This window comes from Lepidothrix coronata, unplaced genomic scaffold (genome assembly GCF_001604755.1).
Source record: "Lepidothrix coronata isolate B3197 unplaced genomic scaffold, Lepidothrix_coronata-1.0 Scaffold2, whole genome shotgun sequence".
NCBI classification, from domain to species: domain Eukaryota; kingdom Metazoa; phylum Chordata; class Aves; order Passeriformes; family Pipridae; genus Lepidothrix; species Lepidothrix coronata.
This window is the reverse complement of record NW_016690182.1, coordinates 3,024,974-3,044,252: the sequence shown is the minus strand read 5'-3', so window position 1 is coordinate 3,044,252 and position 19,279 is coordinate 3,024,974. Positions and strand designations below refer to the sequence as shown.

Below are 19,279 nucleotides of genomic sequence, written 5' to 3'. Positions count from 1 at the left end.
CTGGGGCGAGGGAGGCATAACAATTTCCACTGTCTGGGAATCCGTGCCAATGGATCTGCTGCGCCGTGTTTACCAGGACTGCAGTTAACACCGTAAAGCACCTGCTATTCCCTGCCTATAGCTGATGTTTCTGAGCTGCCAAATACCCTCTAGAGGTTATCACCCCTTTCTTAGAAGCTCACTGTTCTCTGCTCTCACAGTTATTTTGCACAGCTGCCGTTCTGTCCCCTCTCATCAGTGAGAGACACGTGGACATACACTCTGTGTGTCTACAACCACGTTTCTATGCATACTTAGACACGTTTATGAATGACATCTATGCTCCAAAAAGAAATACCTGTGTGATCTTAAAGCGGGGTCTCCTGAACCACCTAATTGGAGGTCCTGATGTACCATCCATGAAAATTTCCTATCAGTCATTTTGGATGCAAAGTAATCAAGGCAAAGCGTAATAATTGTAAGTCAACAGGGTGATTGCAGCTCCACTTGAAAAGTAAGTATTTCGTTAGGGGCAGGTTTTGAAAAATGTAATTTTGTAGGTGATATTAAAAATCTCGGTCAGCTTCCCCTCATTGTGGGGTGTTACTTTCTGGTCAAATTAATTTATAGCACTTTTTTGAGGTGACTGAGATTTCATTGTATGAATGTGATCTGTGATGACTATGGTTTTGGACACCGACAGCCAGCAAGTACATTTCTTTGCAGTCTCAAAATGGATTTCAGAAGACCTACTGAAATAATTTGCACCAAAAAACCTATTCTTTTCATACCAGTATTTAGAAGAATGAACAATAATTGGTTAGTAGTGCCACAGTCTAAAGGCTGTTGCCAAAATACAGGCAAGAAATAAAAGATCCGATTAACCAGGACAGTAACCTCCACTTTAACCTCTCTTGAAATATTTGGACTTATCAACATCTATCTTCTTTGAACAATGAATAAAATTAACTCAAGCAAAATAGCAGGTAGAGTCACAAACAGAGAAGGTGTAGGGCTGTTGAAGAGCTGGATTACATTCACCCCCAAGAGGGTTTGTCCTTGCAGACCACTTGGTGCTGCTGGGTGAGATGAAAGGGCTTGCAGGAGTAAGATGGGGTCTGTATGGAGTTACCCAGAAGCATTTACGGAGCATTTGACTGAAAACTTTTTCTTAAATTACAAGGGGACACAGACTTTACCACCAAGGTTTTCTGTGTCAACATCCACGTGGTGCTTTTTTTATTCAGAACAAAAAATGCTACTTTGTCATCTCAGTTGTTGCTCTGAGAAAATGGCCTCTTGTGAGGGGCTTGAGGACCAGAACATGGCAGCAAACATTTCTCCTACAAATTTAAACATAGCCACACGTGTGTGGAAATATGCTCAGAAAGTCTTGTTTCCTGTAACTGGTTGTGTGATCACTGCTGTCAATAACCCTGAATAAAAATATAGATGTTTATAGTGTTTACAAAACCAAAAGCAGATGGTTATAATCCTGAGTTCCAGGACTTCAACCTGCTGCAATTTAATTTAATTAAAATGAAAACTGAACAGAATGCATTATTAAATATTGGTAATATACTGGCAGAGGAAATTATTTTGACAAAAATTCATATAATGGATGCAGATAAAGGTCCCAACAGTGTGTCAAATTAAATAAAGCTTTATTGGAATCTAACAAAGCATGCTAGCAATGCACTTAAAATATCAAGATTTTTGCTTCTATTTTGAAAGAAGCATAATTAACCTAAACTTTAGGAAAAAGAAAAAAAATTAAGCACCAATTAAATAATTTAAAAGTTGTTATCCAGCACTATTGTGTAAGCTTTATTCATATTTAAACGCATTAAGCTCATCTACTTCTAATGTGGGAAACTAACTACAGTATCATTTCATGAGATGTTATCTATTTGCATTAAAATGTTTTAAAGTCCAGATACATACTACACTTCACAATCATTACAGGACTCTTATGGGAGCAGCATACTCAACTGTTCCCTCTCAAATACATTAGTGACAATGTGCAGTGACAGCCTCTGGACACAGGGCACGAGTAGCTGTGCTGAGGGAAAGCCTCATGACCCATCTGGTCCTGCCTGATCACCCATGGGAGTGCCAAAAGGCAAGCTGGAATATTTTTTTTATTTCTGGGTTTGCACAAATATGTGCCAACAACCCACTTCATACCTTCCTTCACTGCGAAAACACTGTCAGGGACCAGTACCTGCACCGGGCCAAGGCTGGGTCTGCCCCCTCACAATGTTTCACGTAGCCCAGCAGGCTGAGAAGGGCTCTCCTGCTCTCCACCACATGCCATAGCCAGGGCATTCAGAACCCTCTCTGACCGACCCTATCAAAAAGTTGCTCATCCTTCTGCAGATGTGAGCCTGATGTGGAAGATCAGATGCAGACAGGATAGATAATGCAGCAATTCTGGACACCTGGCACCAAGGGTGGAGTTTGGACCCCTTTAGGCCAATATAATGTGTGAGCTGTGGCTGGAAAGAGAAGACCTGAGCTTCTGCACTAGCATTCATAGCAGATCAAGAAACTAATGAAGCTGAAAATGTATCACTTATTTCCTGGTTTCTTCAGTTTTCAGCTGAATTTGTTCCTTATCTGGCTCATTTCATGATCAAATGAATGTGAATGGGGGCCCAGGGGTAAGGAGAGAACATGGGAACATCCCTTCAGGCAGCAGTCTGCACTATATCTGTTGACTGTAGGACCACAGCTCTAGGAAGAGCTTGTTTTCTGACATATTTCTATGTGCAAGGTATGATGTAAATCCCACTCCATATTTTGGTCTCATAACCCTTCATGGTCATCCGTGTCTATGCCTGCATCATTCTCTGAGAAGAAATGACCAGGAAAGTGCTCTAATCCCACCTTCTCCCATCGCCTCTCCATGCACCCACCTCACAGACTACCTGTCTGGGAGCATATGGGAATGGATGATCTGGGAGCTGCAGGGCTTGCAAAGCCTGTGCGGCACCTTTTGGTTTTGTACAGGCCACTTTGCAGGCACTCTGCCTGCATGGACAACACAACAGATCCTGAGGAGAGCTTCTGGCTGCTGCTCAGAACAGCATTTTCATATATGAAAGATATGGATGAAACATATCCCTTGTGAGGGTGGATGGCTCCATGTTGCTCTACCTATTCTTGCTTTATAGCCTGACCTACCAATGCTGCTTGTCACAATTGCCCTGATGTAATATTCACACTACTAAGCTCTGCTGGTAAAATAAATAATTCTAATACCAAGTATCTATAAGATTAGTCCATTAAGCAACGTAACCTCATATTCAATTAAAAAAATAAAAAGCCCTTAAAAATAATGAAATTAATGAAAAAAAATGCTGGCTAAATAAAATCTATTTGCACAGACAGAACTTCTGTAGCAATTTTCAGAATAGCTTGTGCTGCTTGCTTGAAGAAAGTCTACGAAACATAAAGATTTTTGCATAAACATCTTTAAACAACAAATCAATTACTTTTAACTGTTGGGGACATAAAATGTAGTAGGCAAGGATGCCTAAAAGTTAGAATTTTGCAAACTCTAAGCGGAAATGACATTTTAAATGTCACAGCCAAAAAATGACAGAAACAATGACACACCAAAGGTCATATTCAAAGTAACATTCAAAAACAAAGACAGCTGAATATAATGCCATTAGTACATAACCATTCTCTGAGGGAAAAAGGGATTTTCAAATTGATTAAATTAGAAAGATGACATTGGAAGAACAAGAAAATAAATGTTCTCAGGAAATCATACAAGTCACTTTAGCAGCTAAAGAGGCATTTGATTTAAAAGAATGTAAGTGCAGCAACAAAATTTATTTGCTGTATTTTCCTGGCTTGATGTGCGTGAGTGCTTCTGCTTACATCAAGGTGATTCTACATACCCATTGCCTCGGCCAGACCAGAAACCTTCTGTCCATATATATCTGTCTTATTCCAGGCAAATGTGTATACCAAATTGGCTGCAGCAGGAAACCATTTCTGAAGCAGACGTCCTTCAACAGCAACTATCAGATGGACTTTTGTCATTCCAGAAGGGATGGTTGTGTGCGTCAAAATAATGCGCAGCAAAGTTTTATACCCCGGTGTCCGACTGCTGAGGTAACTCAGCTTTACAAAACTTGAAGGAATTGCGATTTCCTCTTGGACCACCTTGGAAAAAAATCCACATCATTATATCTACAGCAAAGAAAAATGCAAATTTGTAATAATAACAGCAGGTAATTAGGTTATCTTTCCCAGTCATGATGTGAACAAAGTGCCACTCAAAGCACTGATGTTTCCTGTGCTTATTTCAGCAATGCAGCAGTCAGGCACGTTACACAATTTCCAACATCAGACACTGCTTGGTCAACTTACTGGATGGCAGTCTGTCTGTTTGATAAAGAGCCTCTTCCTCTGATGCTTTACTCTTATCTACGGAGGACCAAATACTGTATCTGTGCACATATTTTTACATACAAGCTCTACAGCTTTACCTTGTTTTCATTACTTGGTTTACTTAACAAATGTTCTTAACCAGAATACAATTAAAACCTTTCTTTAAATACACACACACTTTCTATCATAATTGTGATGTGAAGATTCTATCCTGCCTTGGAGGTAATAACTCTAATTGGGGAGTGCTAAGAAAGAAAACAAACCTTCCAGCTAAAGCATCTCCTGTGCAGTTAGGCTAAGCTCCAGCAAGAAGGGGCACAGTGTATGAAGGGCCAGCATGAGGAACCTAACAAGCTAACTGGGGACACGCAGCAGCGAGGATGAAATAGCCTGAGCATCAGAGTCATCTCGCTCACAGGTAAGTCCCCAGGGTGTGCAACAGAACTCAAGTCCCAGGGCCCTGCTGTCAGTGCTGCTGTCTGAATCACTCGGATTAAAGCTAGCTTGGATATGCCCACTGTGGGATAGGATCAATTCCCACTGCAATGGAGATAGGCCCTCAGCAACTAGAAGGACTGCAAAGACCGTGAGCTTGTCAGTGGAAAAAAAAAGTTTGGCCTTGACCTTTCGAATGATGTGGGGCTTGGAGCTACAAAAAGGGATTTAGCTCTTGTGATCTCCTGCGAGAAAGGAGCTGCCTTGGGACAGACTGTGAGGAAGAGCAGGCAAGAAACGAGAATGGCTTCTTGGAGATGCTACTGCAGTAACTCAAAAGTCACCTGAACACTAGACTGTGCTTAATAAGGTTAATGATTTTAATGCATTTCTGTAACAATGAGTCAACCTGCCACAATGTTAAATTCATCACTCTTGGAAAAAGACAAATTGTTTTGTTTACATTTCCCAGTTTTTAAATTCTTCTTGTTTAGCAATAGGTTACTTCACTTTCAAACCAATTTTATTTACACACTGCAACAGTATCACTGTCACAGCACTGCTGCAGTACAGCTGGAGTTCTGCCAGCACTTGTTGTTTCAACATATGAAATGTAGTGTTGCCAGGGAAATCCTGCTCCCTTTATTGTTCCTGATTTGCAGTGTTCCCCTTCTTTCCTGCTGACATCCCAGCTGCCCTCTCTGTCATACATCTGACATCCCTTCTCATTTTTTAATAGAAAACCAGGAAGAAATATTCATGCATTAATGCATGCTAATGTATCTCTGTCTCCTATTATTCTTGGCTACTTTTTGTTCAATTCCCAGTACCGTACCATGAAACTTAACACTCTAAGAACTCTCCAATGACTGAAAAAAAAAAAGAATTGGGTGCAGTTTCTTTCTGAGTAGAGTGCATCTTTGGGTACCTTGCTACTCAAAGCAGGCACACCTCATGTGGAGTACTGTGACCCAGTTTTTTCTTGCTGGTGTGCAGCAGTTATTCTTAATTTATGTTCATTAGTTTCACTTAGTACATTCTGTGAAGAAACACTATGGCCATCCACTGGATAAAGCATGAAAGTTATGGAGGTGTTTAGACATAATTGAGTTCAACCAGAGATCTTTAACGTGTAGAATAAAGTAGCAACAGTTTTATGAGAAAAAGAGAAAAGTTTGGAAATACTCATGTCTACGAGTAGCCTCCAAGTCTCTTCCAGACTTGCTCAGTGAAATTAAAAGAGAACTCAAAGGACTTCTTATTGTTTAAACTCTAACTGCTCACACAACATATTACAAATTACAGGGGTTAACACGACCCGAAACCTGTGTAGCTGTATTTTGCTGGGTGTTCAACTCACACAGCCTCTTTTAAGGTCCAAGTTAAAGAACAGCAGATTACAAAGTTAATTTCGAAATGACTTCTAAACGCTTAAGGGAGTCAAAGAAGACATTTAAATTAAAAAACAATTCTAAAGATCATGTTAAAATTGCTCTACCTTGGAAAGAACGTAATGAAACCCAAGAATCTAATATATAGCCAGAGATGCCATTGTAAAGAACTAGAAAATGTGAGCAGATGAAACACCTCTAGGAATCTTCAAAGCATCTTGGGTCATGTCTCACACTGATGTATGGGGAAATTGTACTGTTCATCTGTAACTAGGAATGGTTTTGTCCATCACCATAAATAAACCAGGGTTTCAATACTAAATCATGTTAGGACTCCCCACTTTCTTCTACTTGGAGGTCAGAAATAAAGCACTTTTAAATATTAACAAAAATTAAAGAAAGAAAAAAGACAAAAGCATCTTGTTAAAGAGTACTAAAGAGATATGCATTGGTGTTATTCTGCCAAGTGAATAACATTACAGCAGTTATTTGCTCACTGTTTGATTTCACCTTCTAAAATTGTCTATCCCTGGTTCTGCAACAGAACAAATTGTTCATTTGAAAGTCTTTTCATTACCTGAAGTTCTGGAATAACAGTTCCTCTTTCAGGACAGGACCCTCCAAATGCTGTCAAGGGGGAAGGGAGTACAATCGGATTCGGGCTGATAAAACTACTGATGTCACAAGATGGTGTGTCCGACTCTGTTCTTTGCATTACAACTTTGTCTACAATGATAAATCTATTCCAAGGCAACCAAAGTGTTCTTTTTTCAGATATGAAAGGAGATCTGTCAAAAACTAGAGTGACAGAGATTCCTCCAACAGCCACAAGGTCAAAACTGGAAAAGAGAAAACAAATTTTTTTGTTTCTTTTTGTTTTATCATCCCATTACCACACCTTTCAATGCACCACAAACAAAAACTTTATGTTCCTTATTACAGTCCTTAATTTACTATGTGAAGTCATTCAAGCGTGCCTTCCTGGCATCCCCTTGGTATCCATGAAGAAGCTTTACCTCTGTGTGCTTTCTCCCTCCTATGCATCAATGGCAAGGCACAGAATTTCACTTTTATCTGGCCTCCTTCCCCTCTATTTATCAACGAGAATCAATACTAACAAGTCATCTGTAACAAAAGTGTGGACTCAGTTACTCTGGTTTATATGAAAAGAAATTCCTAGCCCTGAAAAGGGATGCCACTCATAATCTATGCAGGAAGAGCACACAGAATAATAAGTTTTAAAGCCTGTTAGGCCTTAGCTCTATTAACATAATCCTTTCCCTTTTTCTAAAAGCAGCAGGAGGAAAAGGTTGAGTACACTGAGCATGAGACCTCTCTGCACAGGATATGAAATTTTTGGAAAAGATGCTGATTAATTGCACTGAGAACTGAATCAGCTCTTGTACACAAAGCAGGTGATCCTCTGGGAGCCACTGTGAAGAAGCTTTGGCATATCTGGGCTGCAAAACAGTGGGACATAGAAGGCATGATATACAGACTCAATTTCCAGAGTTTCTGACATCCATAGTCAGGCAACACAAGGTAATATGTAAATAGCTACTTCACTACTTCACTCTCTGTATTATTGAATGCATCTATTATGGAGGGTTTTGATGGTAACACACTGTGATAAGAAGTCAGACTTAATTATGTATATCTCATCACATTTCCCAAATGACACCGATTACATTCACAGCAAAATACAGGTAGCATATTTTAATGCAACAACTTTATCCAGGCTAGCATAAGGAGGAAATGATAATTACTAACTTTCAGTAGTACGATTTGAAAGTCAATAAACTAAGGTAAAATAAATATGCATGTTCCTTACTTTTATAAACTGGCAAATCCAAACAAAAAAAAAGAATAATTGTGGAAGCAGTGACAAATTATACCACTCTTTCCCTGCTGGAAGACAGCTTCTGATTTCTTGTAATTCACAATACAGCCAAGGAAGATGAAGTCTTAAACTGCCCTTAGCAGCTTAATTAAGTTCAGTAGCAAATCATGACCCTATTGCAAAGGGATGGCCAACCTTGGAGTGCAATACAAAATATATTGAAACTTAACCTCTCTTTGAGAACTGAACTTGGCCCTATAAGGCTGGGGAAGAAGGGGAAGCCAGGACTGCTCAGGGCTTGTTTTGGAACAGCAATTTAACTCTGACTCTGGAAAGAGTCTGTTCTCACTTTTCCTTGTGTGTTTCAGGTGATCAACTAAAGGAGTTAGCTTCATTGACACCTCAATAAACTGCTTGAAAGATTCACACTTAATAACAGAAAAAAAGAGGGAAGACAGGATATTCCCTGGAAAACCCGACTTGTGAAAATATTCAAATGTCAAGAAGGTACTGCTACAGCAGAACTGGCACATTTCAACTCCAGGAGTTTGAATGTCACTGTAATCTCATCTCTGTTCAGGGTTTTTCTTCCTGTCTATGAAAATTTTGTACACGAAAAGAAGTTGGTAGATGGCCATAACTACAAAAACCTAAACCCGTGGAAGATCACAAATGAAAGCCTGACCTTCCATCTTGTCGACTGATGGTGTATCCATACTCATTGTGGTGCAGAAAACTGACGTTCACTCCAACCAAAGGTGTTCCATCTATTGCAACAACCTGGCCTCGGATGACACACGCCCGTCTGTAATAGAAAGGGTAGAACACAACATGTTACACGCATGAGGAGAGTGAGAAGGGCATTGATTTCAGAAACTGGGCTATGCTTCTGTCCCAGACAGACAGAACTGCTCTGATATCACTGTGACTGTTGATTTTTGAAAGAAAAGTCAAACAAGTCCAAAAGATTGATTTGGAAAAGCATTATCTCATGAAGATGACACACAGACTCTCCCATGAATTGTTCGTGCATGTAGAGTATATTTCCATTTCCAGACATATTTCAGGATACCATTTGTTCTGCCATTGAATAGCACTGCAAAGGTTTCACTGATAGCGTGATTTAGCTTGCTGCAGCTCTAGGGAGTGATGCTTTGTGAAAGGAGAGAATGAAACCTCATTCTCTGCTGCTAGGTATAGGGCATTGCTGTCTATTAGAAAAAAGCTGAACTAATGTGATAAGGCAGCAGTGAGATACATGGTCTTCACTGAACTTCAGAAAGTTAGATACGTAAATTCACAGGGTGCCTAATCAAGTGTAACTTACATTTTTCTCAATGCCCTGTCACATGTGATGCCCTTTTAAATTCCCTCTGGGATGTGTTGGACTTGCACCCACTTTCCACTTTGTCCTCACATCCCAGTGAAGAGGTTGGAACATGGCAGCACAGCGGAACACATCAAAGTCAATGGACAGGAAAGGGAACTCATTACTAAGTGGGTCTAATCGGAGGCTAACAGGATCACAGAATCATAGAAAATGAGAGCTGAAAGGAAATACAAGACTTTATCTTGTCCATTCCTTTGCTTCAGGTTAGATCAACTATACCTACATCAGTCCAGACAGATGCTTGTCTAACTCTATAAGCTCACCAAGTAACCCATTCCAATGCTTCTGTATGACTGCTTTACTCATGGCAAGTTTTTCCTACTGCCCAATTTGAATCTCCACTACTGCCCTTTAAGACCATTGCTTTCATCCTGCCCACATAAATGGTGAAGAAATGACTCTTTCTTAGCTTTAGCTTTTTGCCTAACTGAATAATGAAATGCAAAGGAGGCAAACATCCCCAAGGGTGAGGTATAAGAGGTAAAATATCCTCATGGTGCAGATTAACACCAAGTGGGATTTCCTAAGGGCTTACACAGCTACATTCCATTGAAACACCTTTCACCATTCTGCCCCTGCTGTCAGGTGCACATCAGCATACTGTGGTTTTAGACAATGAAGTGAACACCTTATGCAGAAGTCTCCTGGTAACATTAAGACATTTAGGGTCAAACCCAATACAATACTTATGAAGTGAACGAGCATTAATTACTCACTATAAACAACTAGCACAAATTTAGGCACTGTTATGTTTCTCTCTCAGTTTGAAAGTTCACGGTAGACCTCAACAGACACGTCCATTGTACAGTGAATATGTGAACTACAGGAAAAACTTTATAGCTCCTCAGACAAAAGTTATTTAGGAGTCTACTTATGAATTTAAAAAATATCCCTTGAGAGATTAATTGACCATGATCCCATGAAATCATATGTGCAAATTGGAGACCATAAATTTCAGAAAATTCTGACTTGTTTCTTAAGATCCCATTCTCCAAAGCTATTTGACAGGATTTATCACCATGATATCATCAAACCCAGCTAACTATGACCTGAGAAAATGCAACTGGTGAAAATTAACCTCTTTGCAAGTACACCACAGTTGCTAATATGGATTCTGTATTCCCAGACATAGAAAGATGCTGATTTTCTGCAGAGATCTGATAAATCCCAGAGAAATGGGAGAGATTGCATTACTGCCAGTTGCAAAACAGAGTTCTGATTTACCAACTTTTTTATTTTCTACATGAACTAAATTGGTTGTGGCCCTACTCAAGGGCAAAACCTGCTGCTCCACTGAAGGCAATCAAGCTCCTGTGTGTCTCTACAGAATCACAAGACTCACTCAACAGAACAGCCAGGTTCAATTACTCTTTGATTTGTTAGAGCAGAAAATACTGTTTTCTCATATTTCTAACATCAACAAACCTGTCTTTCCTTTTCTAATACTTTTATTAGTGGACTCCATATATTTACAACACACATCGGTGCGAGAGCAAGACCTCTGAGAGCAATCATTATTCAGTGCATTATTCTCACACTCCTGTTTGTTCATTCCACACAAACCTGTCTTCTGACACTACTCTGTCCTCATATTTTATCAAGCACACAGATTTATCTGATAACAGCTCATCAAAGCCTCCATTATTTCATCCATAGTCTTTCTTTCCTCTAATCATTCACTTTACTGCCTATTATTCATAAATAATATTAAGAGACTTATCTTTCAACTTGCTCCTTTTTTAGTCACCATATTTTACAAGCCACACATATTTACAGTATGTGATAATGACATATAAACTTCATTATTCTACATTTGTTTGTACTGAATTGTCCTCGTAATCTCCTAGATTTCAAATGTTCTAAGCCTGCCTCTGTGTTCCTACATTTGTCCTTGTTATTTAATGTCTTTTTATTACCTACTCTAAGTTGAAGAGTATTCTACTCTCTGGCCTCTTCTTGAATTACCAGCATCTACTAAATCTTTGACTAAGCACTTGATCAGAATTAGCTTTAATTTTGGCATTTACTGCAGGTATGAAAACATTTTTCAGTTCCTTTATGACCAGCACTAATCTCACAGGCTCAGGAGGTAACAAACAGCCCCCAGTCTGCAGCAAGTTCTCCCTCCTTTCCCTGTGCCCTGGCAGCTCTCAGAGCAGACCCCCATGCCCACAGGTGTCCTGGCACGCAGGTTCCCTGCAGCTCTGCTGCTTGCAGAAGACCTTCCTTAATTCCTTTCCTTACCAGAGCTCTTAGAGCATGTAGAGCATGTTCCCTGCAGTGATGTCCCTTCATAGTCAACTGCCACTTCACGCTTCCTTGCTTCAACATCCACCCTCTCCCCAGATGAGCTGGGGGCCTTGCTACCACTCCCTGCATTCTTAATTTGAGCAGAGAAACCTCTAAAGATCACGATGTCTCCTCAATGCACTGTGTTCTCTGCCTCTAAGATTTATTCCACACAATTGTGACTGCTCTGCTTTGCTTTCTCACGGGGGATAACTCCCACTATCTGTCCAACAGCCACCTATTTGCGACGATTGCGTAATCTCGGACCTAAGGCTCTCTAAGTTGTTTTAACTTAAAAGTAAGTGCAAAAATGTCTTTTCTAATTTGGTGGAGCTGGGCAGGAACATGTCCCTGATAAGCTGCCTTAGTGTTTTCAAATGCATTAAAAGTGTTCCCAGTCCCCTGGCAAGCTGTGCTAAATCTGCAACTCCAGAGGGAGCAGTTGGCTTTTTGAGAGAAAGCCGAGATTCCCACAGGTTGCAGGTGGCCTAAAAGAAGTAGGATTTCTCTGTCAATGCTTCATGGGTCATTCCACAAGTAACTGAGGATCTCAGCTCTGCAGGTCTCAGGTCTCTGCCATCAGGCAGTTTGTTTGGCATCTCTAATTTAAAATATAAATAGAAGTTTAAATTCTAGATGAATTCTTTTACTATTTGTAAAGCATTTTATTATTCCATCACCGTTCTGCCTTGCTCTGCTGCTACTTATCTGCTATTTTTTTCCTTTTGTTTTGTGTTTTAAGTTTCCAATATTCTCAGAGCACCTCAGGCTGAGACATTAGGCTCAGATATGAAACTCTGTCAAGCAACTTGTGAATTTGCAAGTGTCACATTACCAGAAGATGTCATTTACTGTATTACATTTATGATTAAAATCTTCAATCAGAGAAATTAAGCTAAAGGCTAGTGAGGTACATTCGTTTCTTCCTGCTGACAATGTTGCTGTAAGCAGCCTTTGAAGGGTAATTAATTCAGTACCATACACTGGACCCTTTTTGCAGGCAATTTGCAGTGAGTCAAATAGCTTGCCAGCAGCATGCATCAAAAAAAAAAACTCAGCAAAGAAACAAGCTAAAAACCTTTCTGAGAACAGAAGTTGACAAAAACATAATCTGCTACACCCTGCTACATGTAGTAGGTCAAAACCATTCCTGATGTAAGCAAGTACATTTCCATTTATTTAGAATGCTTCTAATCTGCCTTTCAGCACGTCACAGATAAGTGGGAGTTTGTAAAAACTCAGTGCAAATGACACGGCTTTGACATCATAAAAAGTAAAATATGTTTTGCAAACATTTTGCTCCTTAATGTTATTCTTGGAGTAGTATTCAGCCCTGGCTCAATGCAACATCCCGACTGTGTTGCAGAAGGCAAATATTTAAAAATTAGAGCTAAGCTAAAGTCCAAGATGCAAATGCAAAAGGATAGATGTCTCAGCAGCTGTCAGAACAACTAGTTTTATTATTTCAGATTATTTTGAAAATGCCAGGATACGGCAGAGACCAAACACTCAGTCTGAATGACAGAGATAATCTTTACCATTTTTGATAGCTTTCCCAAATCTAATCAACATCACTTTGACTTTGTCTACAGTGAAATTTGTGCAAACATCACCCATGCTAGAGCTCCACTGACCTGTGGTACAGTAAGATACTGCACAATGTCATTTGAATCAGACAGCTGGAAACATTGGGTAGATATTTCTTCCTTAATCCTCCTAATGGTCACAGAGATTTCTTGAAAAAGGGAAATAATAATAATAAAAAAAAGCCAGCTAGGGCTTTTCAAAATTGAAGCACCAGTGAGAGTGGATGCCAGTGCTCTGAAATAAATGCATGCCCCTATTACATCCAATCCTTCCAACATTTTACGTTGAACCACCAATGCCATAAAATCAGTGTCATTGCAGGCAGACATGAGTTAATACCATGTGCCTGGACACAACCTTTTCAACAATAGCCCAAAGGAGATTAAAACCCCCCAAGCATTCTTTGGTCTGTACCAGATAGGCTGGATCACAGATTTCTGATGTTTTTACTGTAGCAGCAGTTGTCTTTCTATATTTTTTCAATAATCTTAATTCCCAGGAGAAGAACAGACACTAGATGACAGTCAGATTGGCAATGTCACAGGAAGATTTCCGAACAGAGGTAGCACAGCTCAGCTATTGCCTCCTTCAGAGACCCTGCTTATCTCTCATCCTTGAGAAAAATTCTGGCAGTTTTTAATAATATTTGACTTGTGGATGAACAATTTTTCAACAGCCTGGAAGACTTGAGGTTCAAGCAAAGTGTGGACTAAGGGACCCCTCGGGGTGCCCAGTACAGTGCAGATTACTGCTGACAAACCCCAGGAGACATGGCACAGCGCGAGTCTCCAGGCACTGCCCTGATTCCAAAGATAGAGCCACCCTCATGTGAATCCCAAGGATCTTCTCACCAAACTAACTAAGAATGTCTCTACAGTGGGAGGAAACGATATCTGGGGTGTGAGCAATGCACCAACACAAGTCATACTCCTTAGTGGCAGGAAGTAACAAGCCATGGTGAGGGTGGACTGCTGCTCCCACACTGAACTTGGCTGCTCTTCGTTTTTCAAAGGCATGGCAGGTCTCAGGGTAAAGAATCTAAACACTCAGAAGAAGCTTTTAAAATCCAAGTTAAATCCTATCAATGATAGCTTTAAAAGATCAATTCCTTATATCTATAAAAGCACGTTGATGGGATTATGTGCAATCTGGCTGCTAACATTTGCAGTGTCACAGAACACTGTACAGGCAACTCAAGTGCTCACCTCCTCTCTGATAACTCCTCACTGTGAGGCATTTTGATGAGGCAAATCTTTCACTGGTGACTTTTGTTTTAAAAGACTTCTAGTTTGCACATACAGCCAGCCAAGGACCTTGGCCCAGATGCAGTGGCACCGTTCATAAGAGCAACACACTCCAAGAGATCCAGCCGTGGCGGGTGGATGCTTCTCACAGAGTTCATCTTCATGCCCTATCGTTCTACATATTTATAACATCCTGTTACATTATTAATAGTGATTAAATGTTTAGGTATTTCAGATCAATAAAGACTGTTTACAAATTTACTTTATTAAAAATTAATGTCACAAAGAGAAAGTGCACTGAATTTGTGTGCAGCTATGGAATTGTGTCGAGTTGTAACCTAAGTGCTATGTACTGTGAAAATAAAAAAATTCTTATGTCCTTATTACTGGAACATGGTTTATCTAATGCATAGGCCTAGTTGACAGGGTAATAGTCAGGTGATGTGGATGATTTGTGGATCTCTTTGTCAGCATGTAAGTTATAGCTTCCCAGGTGAACTACAGCATAAAATCTTATGTGCCTCTATATTTCAAATGTTCAAGAAAATATGTGTTACCAGGTTTTCTGAGCAAGTAAGTGCCCCTTTCGTATTGCACAGTGTTTTCCTGTTAAAAGGGCAAAGCCAATCTCACAAACACTCAGAGATCACTCTACTCTTCGCACGACAGCTGGAGAGAAACCCGCGGCACGAAATGGTAAACGCTGGTTTATCAACATGTAGTAAAAAAAGAGAAGTTTTTTAATTAGGTGGCTGGATTATATGTAAGTGACACATGTTAAATTTATTACACTGTAAATACCAATCAAGTTCGACTGGGCAGAAAGGTGACTGAATACAGCACATATTAATTCAACTTGTCCTTCTGCATCCTGCCACTAAATGTATGTACAGTATGAAAGGCTGAACTTCCCCCTGCTGACCTTATGAGATAGCTTACCTTCTACAACAGTCAGAGTCTTGTTCATAAGAGCAATAGAGTTTGTTGCTGTGACACTTTCATGAACTAGACAGGTAGCAAGGATAATCTGAAAACCAAGATCCTCAGCTGTTGGGACTTCAATGTTTGTTACCCTTTTAAGTATTTCATGAGCTCCAGCGAAGAATTCTCAGCTATCCAGGTATCACCACTTCTTTTTCTGGTTAAATAATTTCATCGCAGTTCTCAATATTCAGAAAAACCTTTCACCTGAGAGAAAAACTCACCTGCTCTCAAATGAGACATCTCCTGGGATGACATGAGTGCTTTCCTTTCCAATAAGGAATCTGATCCGATCGTAAAAGAGCCTTGGAGGATGCTGAGAGAAAGGTGGTTGGCTGTGCTGAATAAGGTCAAGGGGATCAGGCGAACCCTGGCAGAGTGGAGTTGCGTAACAATTACTTTGCTGACAACAATCAGGGTCTACACAGTCTGTCAAGCCATCTAAAACAGAAAGAATGGAAAGTTCAGGAACCTGAGTGGTTCGAGAATAAAGCACCGCATTTACTAGCAGAGAGCACAGGAGGGATGTAATAAATGGAAAGGCATGCTGATTATGACACAGTCAAATTCAATAAAGCATTAACACACATGCTTAGTCCATTTCAAAAATCTAAATTTCTTCATGGACAAACTTGTAGCAACGTTTGTGGGTGAAATCCATGTGCTTAAATGTCCAAAGCTTATGATGAAAATCGGAGCACTGAAGTGCATCTAAATTAAGCACCTAAATAAAACTTAAAATTGGGCTATTGGCATTTAATTGCTTCTATCAGCGGCTTAGATGTCCAAATTGCCTAAATTACATACTCAATCAGAAACAGATTTAATAAGAGATGGTAAAATGTCCAGCTATGTTCTTTAACATCCATTTTATGACTTACCAGCTGCTAACTTGCTTGGATTGACAAGCACACTAATGCATATAAAGCGAGATGAAGGTGTCGTATCCTTCAACAAAGACATCTCTTTGTATTTTTAACAAGGTCGGTCTGAATAAATGTGGAGTCATCATATCACTGTATGGATTTCCCTTGTGTTAAAATTGGAATGCTATAGGATCAACATACTGTCAGATATTTTCACTTCATGTTTTGACTTTCCATGCTCTGTTCATACCAACACTTTGAAGCCTATCAAACTGTACCTCCTCCGGGCAAACTGCACCAGCAGGGGAGCTGCTGGAATTTTGTCATTGACTTTAATGGGTGCGAGACCAACCCTCAGCCAACTTTCTTCTTTCTCAATAGAGCACACTGCACTCTGTGAATACTCAGTAAATAGCAGTATAAAATATTCACTTTGAAAAGAACGCAAAAGCCCTTCTACAGAACAAACAAATATAATGAAACGGGCTTTCCTGGCATCTGAAAATCCTTGCCTGACCTTGAGCAAGGTAACCGCTGGCTAAGCAAAATATATTAACAAATCTATCCTGCTGCAGCTGGGAAATCAGATACAGCAGGCTAGTTTTTGTGATAATGAGCCAAGGGCGACTGCAGATAGCTAACAACAATAACCTAGGACCCTTGGATTCAGCAAAGCTGGCCTGGCTACAGGTCAGTGTGTGCTTTAAGTTCTTTCCACATTCCCCAAGTCCTGGAGACAACAACAGGCATTTGCCAGTGGTGGGAGAAGAACTTCACAGGGTAACGTTGAGTTTATTGACTTTGAGTGTAACAGTCACTTTATATTCAGGAAAGCCTAGGAAGCAATTGAAATCCGCTAGGAAGTCAGTAAGCTGAAACAATAAGGGGCCTCCAGTCTAAACAAAAGCACACAGGAAGCGGATGGAGGAGTTCACAGCATGAACCAGAGGAGTTTTCAGTGTGTTCTGACGAAAAAACACAAGAGCTTTTTGGGTTGAAACTTGAAGAGCAGGCTTGGAACTGGAAGGAAAAAAAAAAAATCTTATTGTTTCCTCTTTTTTTGTCCAAGGAATGAAACTCCCTACGTCCTTAAAACATGAACTGAAATGCAGATTATCCAAGACTACAAATCTGCCAGAATTCTAAACTTGAAAAGGTGATGACATTGAAATCTCTTGCTGGTTGATACTGCAGATGCCTGCAGAGGGCTCTGATGTGGTCAGGCCATTCAGGGCTGGGCTCTGCCAGTGGAAGGGATATGGCAGTGACAAGTCTTGTTCAAGGAGTCAAGGGACTTTCTGGAAGGTACTAATTTCTACAATCTGACTGCTGTCTACCTGAGAAACTTGACAAACATTGGTCTGGCAGAATATGTGCTAATCAGAAAAAAGGAGCACTTATTTCAGAATAACAGTATCCATGGGGAAGCTACTCTGGAGTAATTTTTTTCCACAGTAGCTATTCTGATTAATTTTTATCTTGTCAACCAGCCATTAGATGCGGGAACTGAGTTGACCTGATTCTCTCATTTAGGTAAGAAATAAAAGTGAAAAGTCATAGAAATATCACAATATGAAGATTATTAGGAAAGAAATTTCTGAGGAAAGAAATAGCTGTAAAAATAACAATTTACTACTTTGCTCTTTCTAATAGAGTCCTCATTTTTCTCTGCTTCAGTGAAGAGCTTACATGCCTGACTACAAGCACAGTGCATTCAGGCTGTACACAAAAAGAAACCAAGTACAGGGAAAGCAGTTTTCCATCTTCCAGTCAGACTCAATTTTCATCTTTTCTTTGCAGTTTACTTGTCAGCAGAGTGACTGCCTTATAAACTCTTCCAGGTTCTGCTAATGGAGTTATTTTGGTTTGAATTACTTGCACCTGGTTTCATTTTGCCTCTCCAGGCTCCCAGGGATACAAGAGGGTGGGTTTCCCATTAGTAGGGTGTGAAGTCCCAGAAGCATAACAGAAGCATAATTGTGAGAATGGTGTGTATTCTAACAGCACCATCAATCTATGAAGTCTGGATTAGGCAGGACCAGTTTATGGCCTTAGAAGCAAAGGCTACAAAATCATTAGAGGAAGAAATTGCTACTGAAAATATCAATGTTAATGCAAGGGAACAGTCTTCTAGTCTACAGACTATCATTCATGGCTTTTCTCTCTCTCATGCTGTATTTTTTTTTATAATATTTTTATTGATCAGATGACAATTTATTTTAATCTCCCCACTCAACCATGCAGAGTGAAAGAGAAAACAGATGCGAGGCTCAGAGAAGATGCTCCATAGGCAGCAAAGCAGGAGGTGCAGAAACACCAGCTCTTCTATGGACTCTTAAGACCACATATTTTACTCAGGCCACTGTGTGTATATAGTTTAGAACCATTAACTAGAACTGTCTGAATAATGAAACTTCTAGCTTTTTTCCCCAAACAATTAAACAAAATTTAGAAGAGAAATCAACTTGGATAAAACTGAAAAATATTTTTCACACTTTGTGCTAAAGTAAAAGAATAAAGCACCTATTTTGGGGCAAACAGGAAACTATTAAGCTAAAATAAAATCCTTGTTCCACTTTAGGCTCATTTAAGACTTTCGTTTTAAGTTAGACAATTTAAAAGAAAAAATTTCAAACCCAAAACTCTAAGAGAAACTCCTGTAATTCGGCATGATACCCGTCAAAATGAACCAGGTAAAACAAACTAGTACAGAATCACAAGGTACATATGGAGGCAGTTTGTGACAATGCAAATCATATTACAAAGTGCATGGGAGGACATTTTTAATGAACCAATTCTATTTGAAATGAAACTTTTAATCCAGGAGAATAACCCACAGAAACCAAATAAATCTTATTTATAAACTATAT

General features: G+C 39.7%; 1 protein-coding gene across 4 annotated transcripts in view; it reads right to left on the bottom strand.

Annotated features, from left to right (window-relative positions):
- The window catches only part of TENM1 (teneurin transmembrane protein 1), a 319,629-nt gene that overhangs the window by 68,597 nt on the left and 231,753 nt on the right, over window positions 1-19,279 (bottom strand). For all 4 annotated transcript variants that reach the window (XM_017818756.1, XM_017818745.1, XM_017818772.1 and 1 more), the window contains 4 exons: window positions 15,768-15,984; window positions 8,738-8,857; window positions 6,790-7,051; window positions 3,891-4,158 (listed from right to left, as the gene is read on the bottom strand). In XM_017818756.1, coding sequence (XP_017674245.1) covers window positions 3,891-4,158; window positions 6,790-7,051; window positions 8,738-8,857; window positions 15,768-15,984 — 867 coding nt within the window. The remainder of the gene's footprint in view (window positions 1-3,890; window positions 4,159-6,789; window positions 7,052-8,737; window positions 8,858-15,767; window positions 15,985-19,279) is intronic.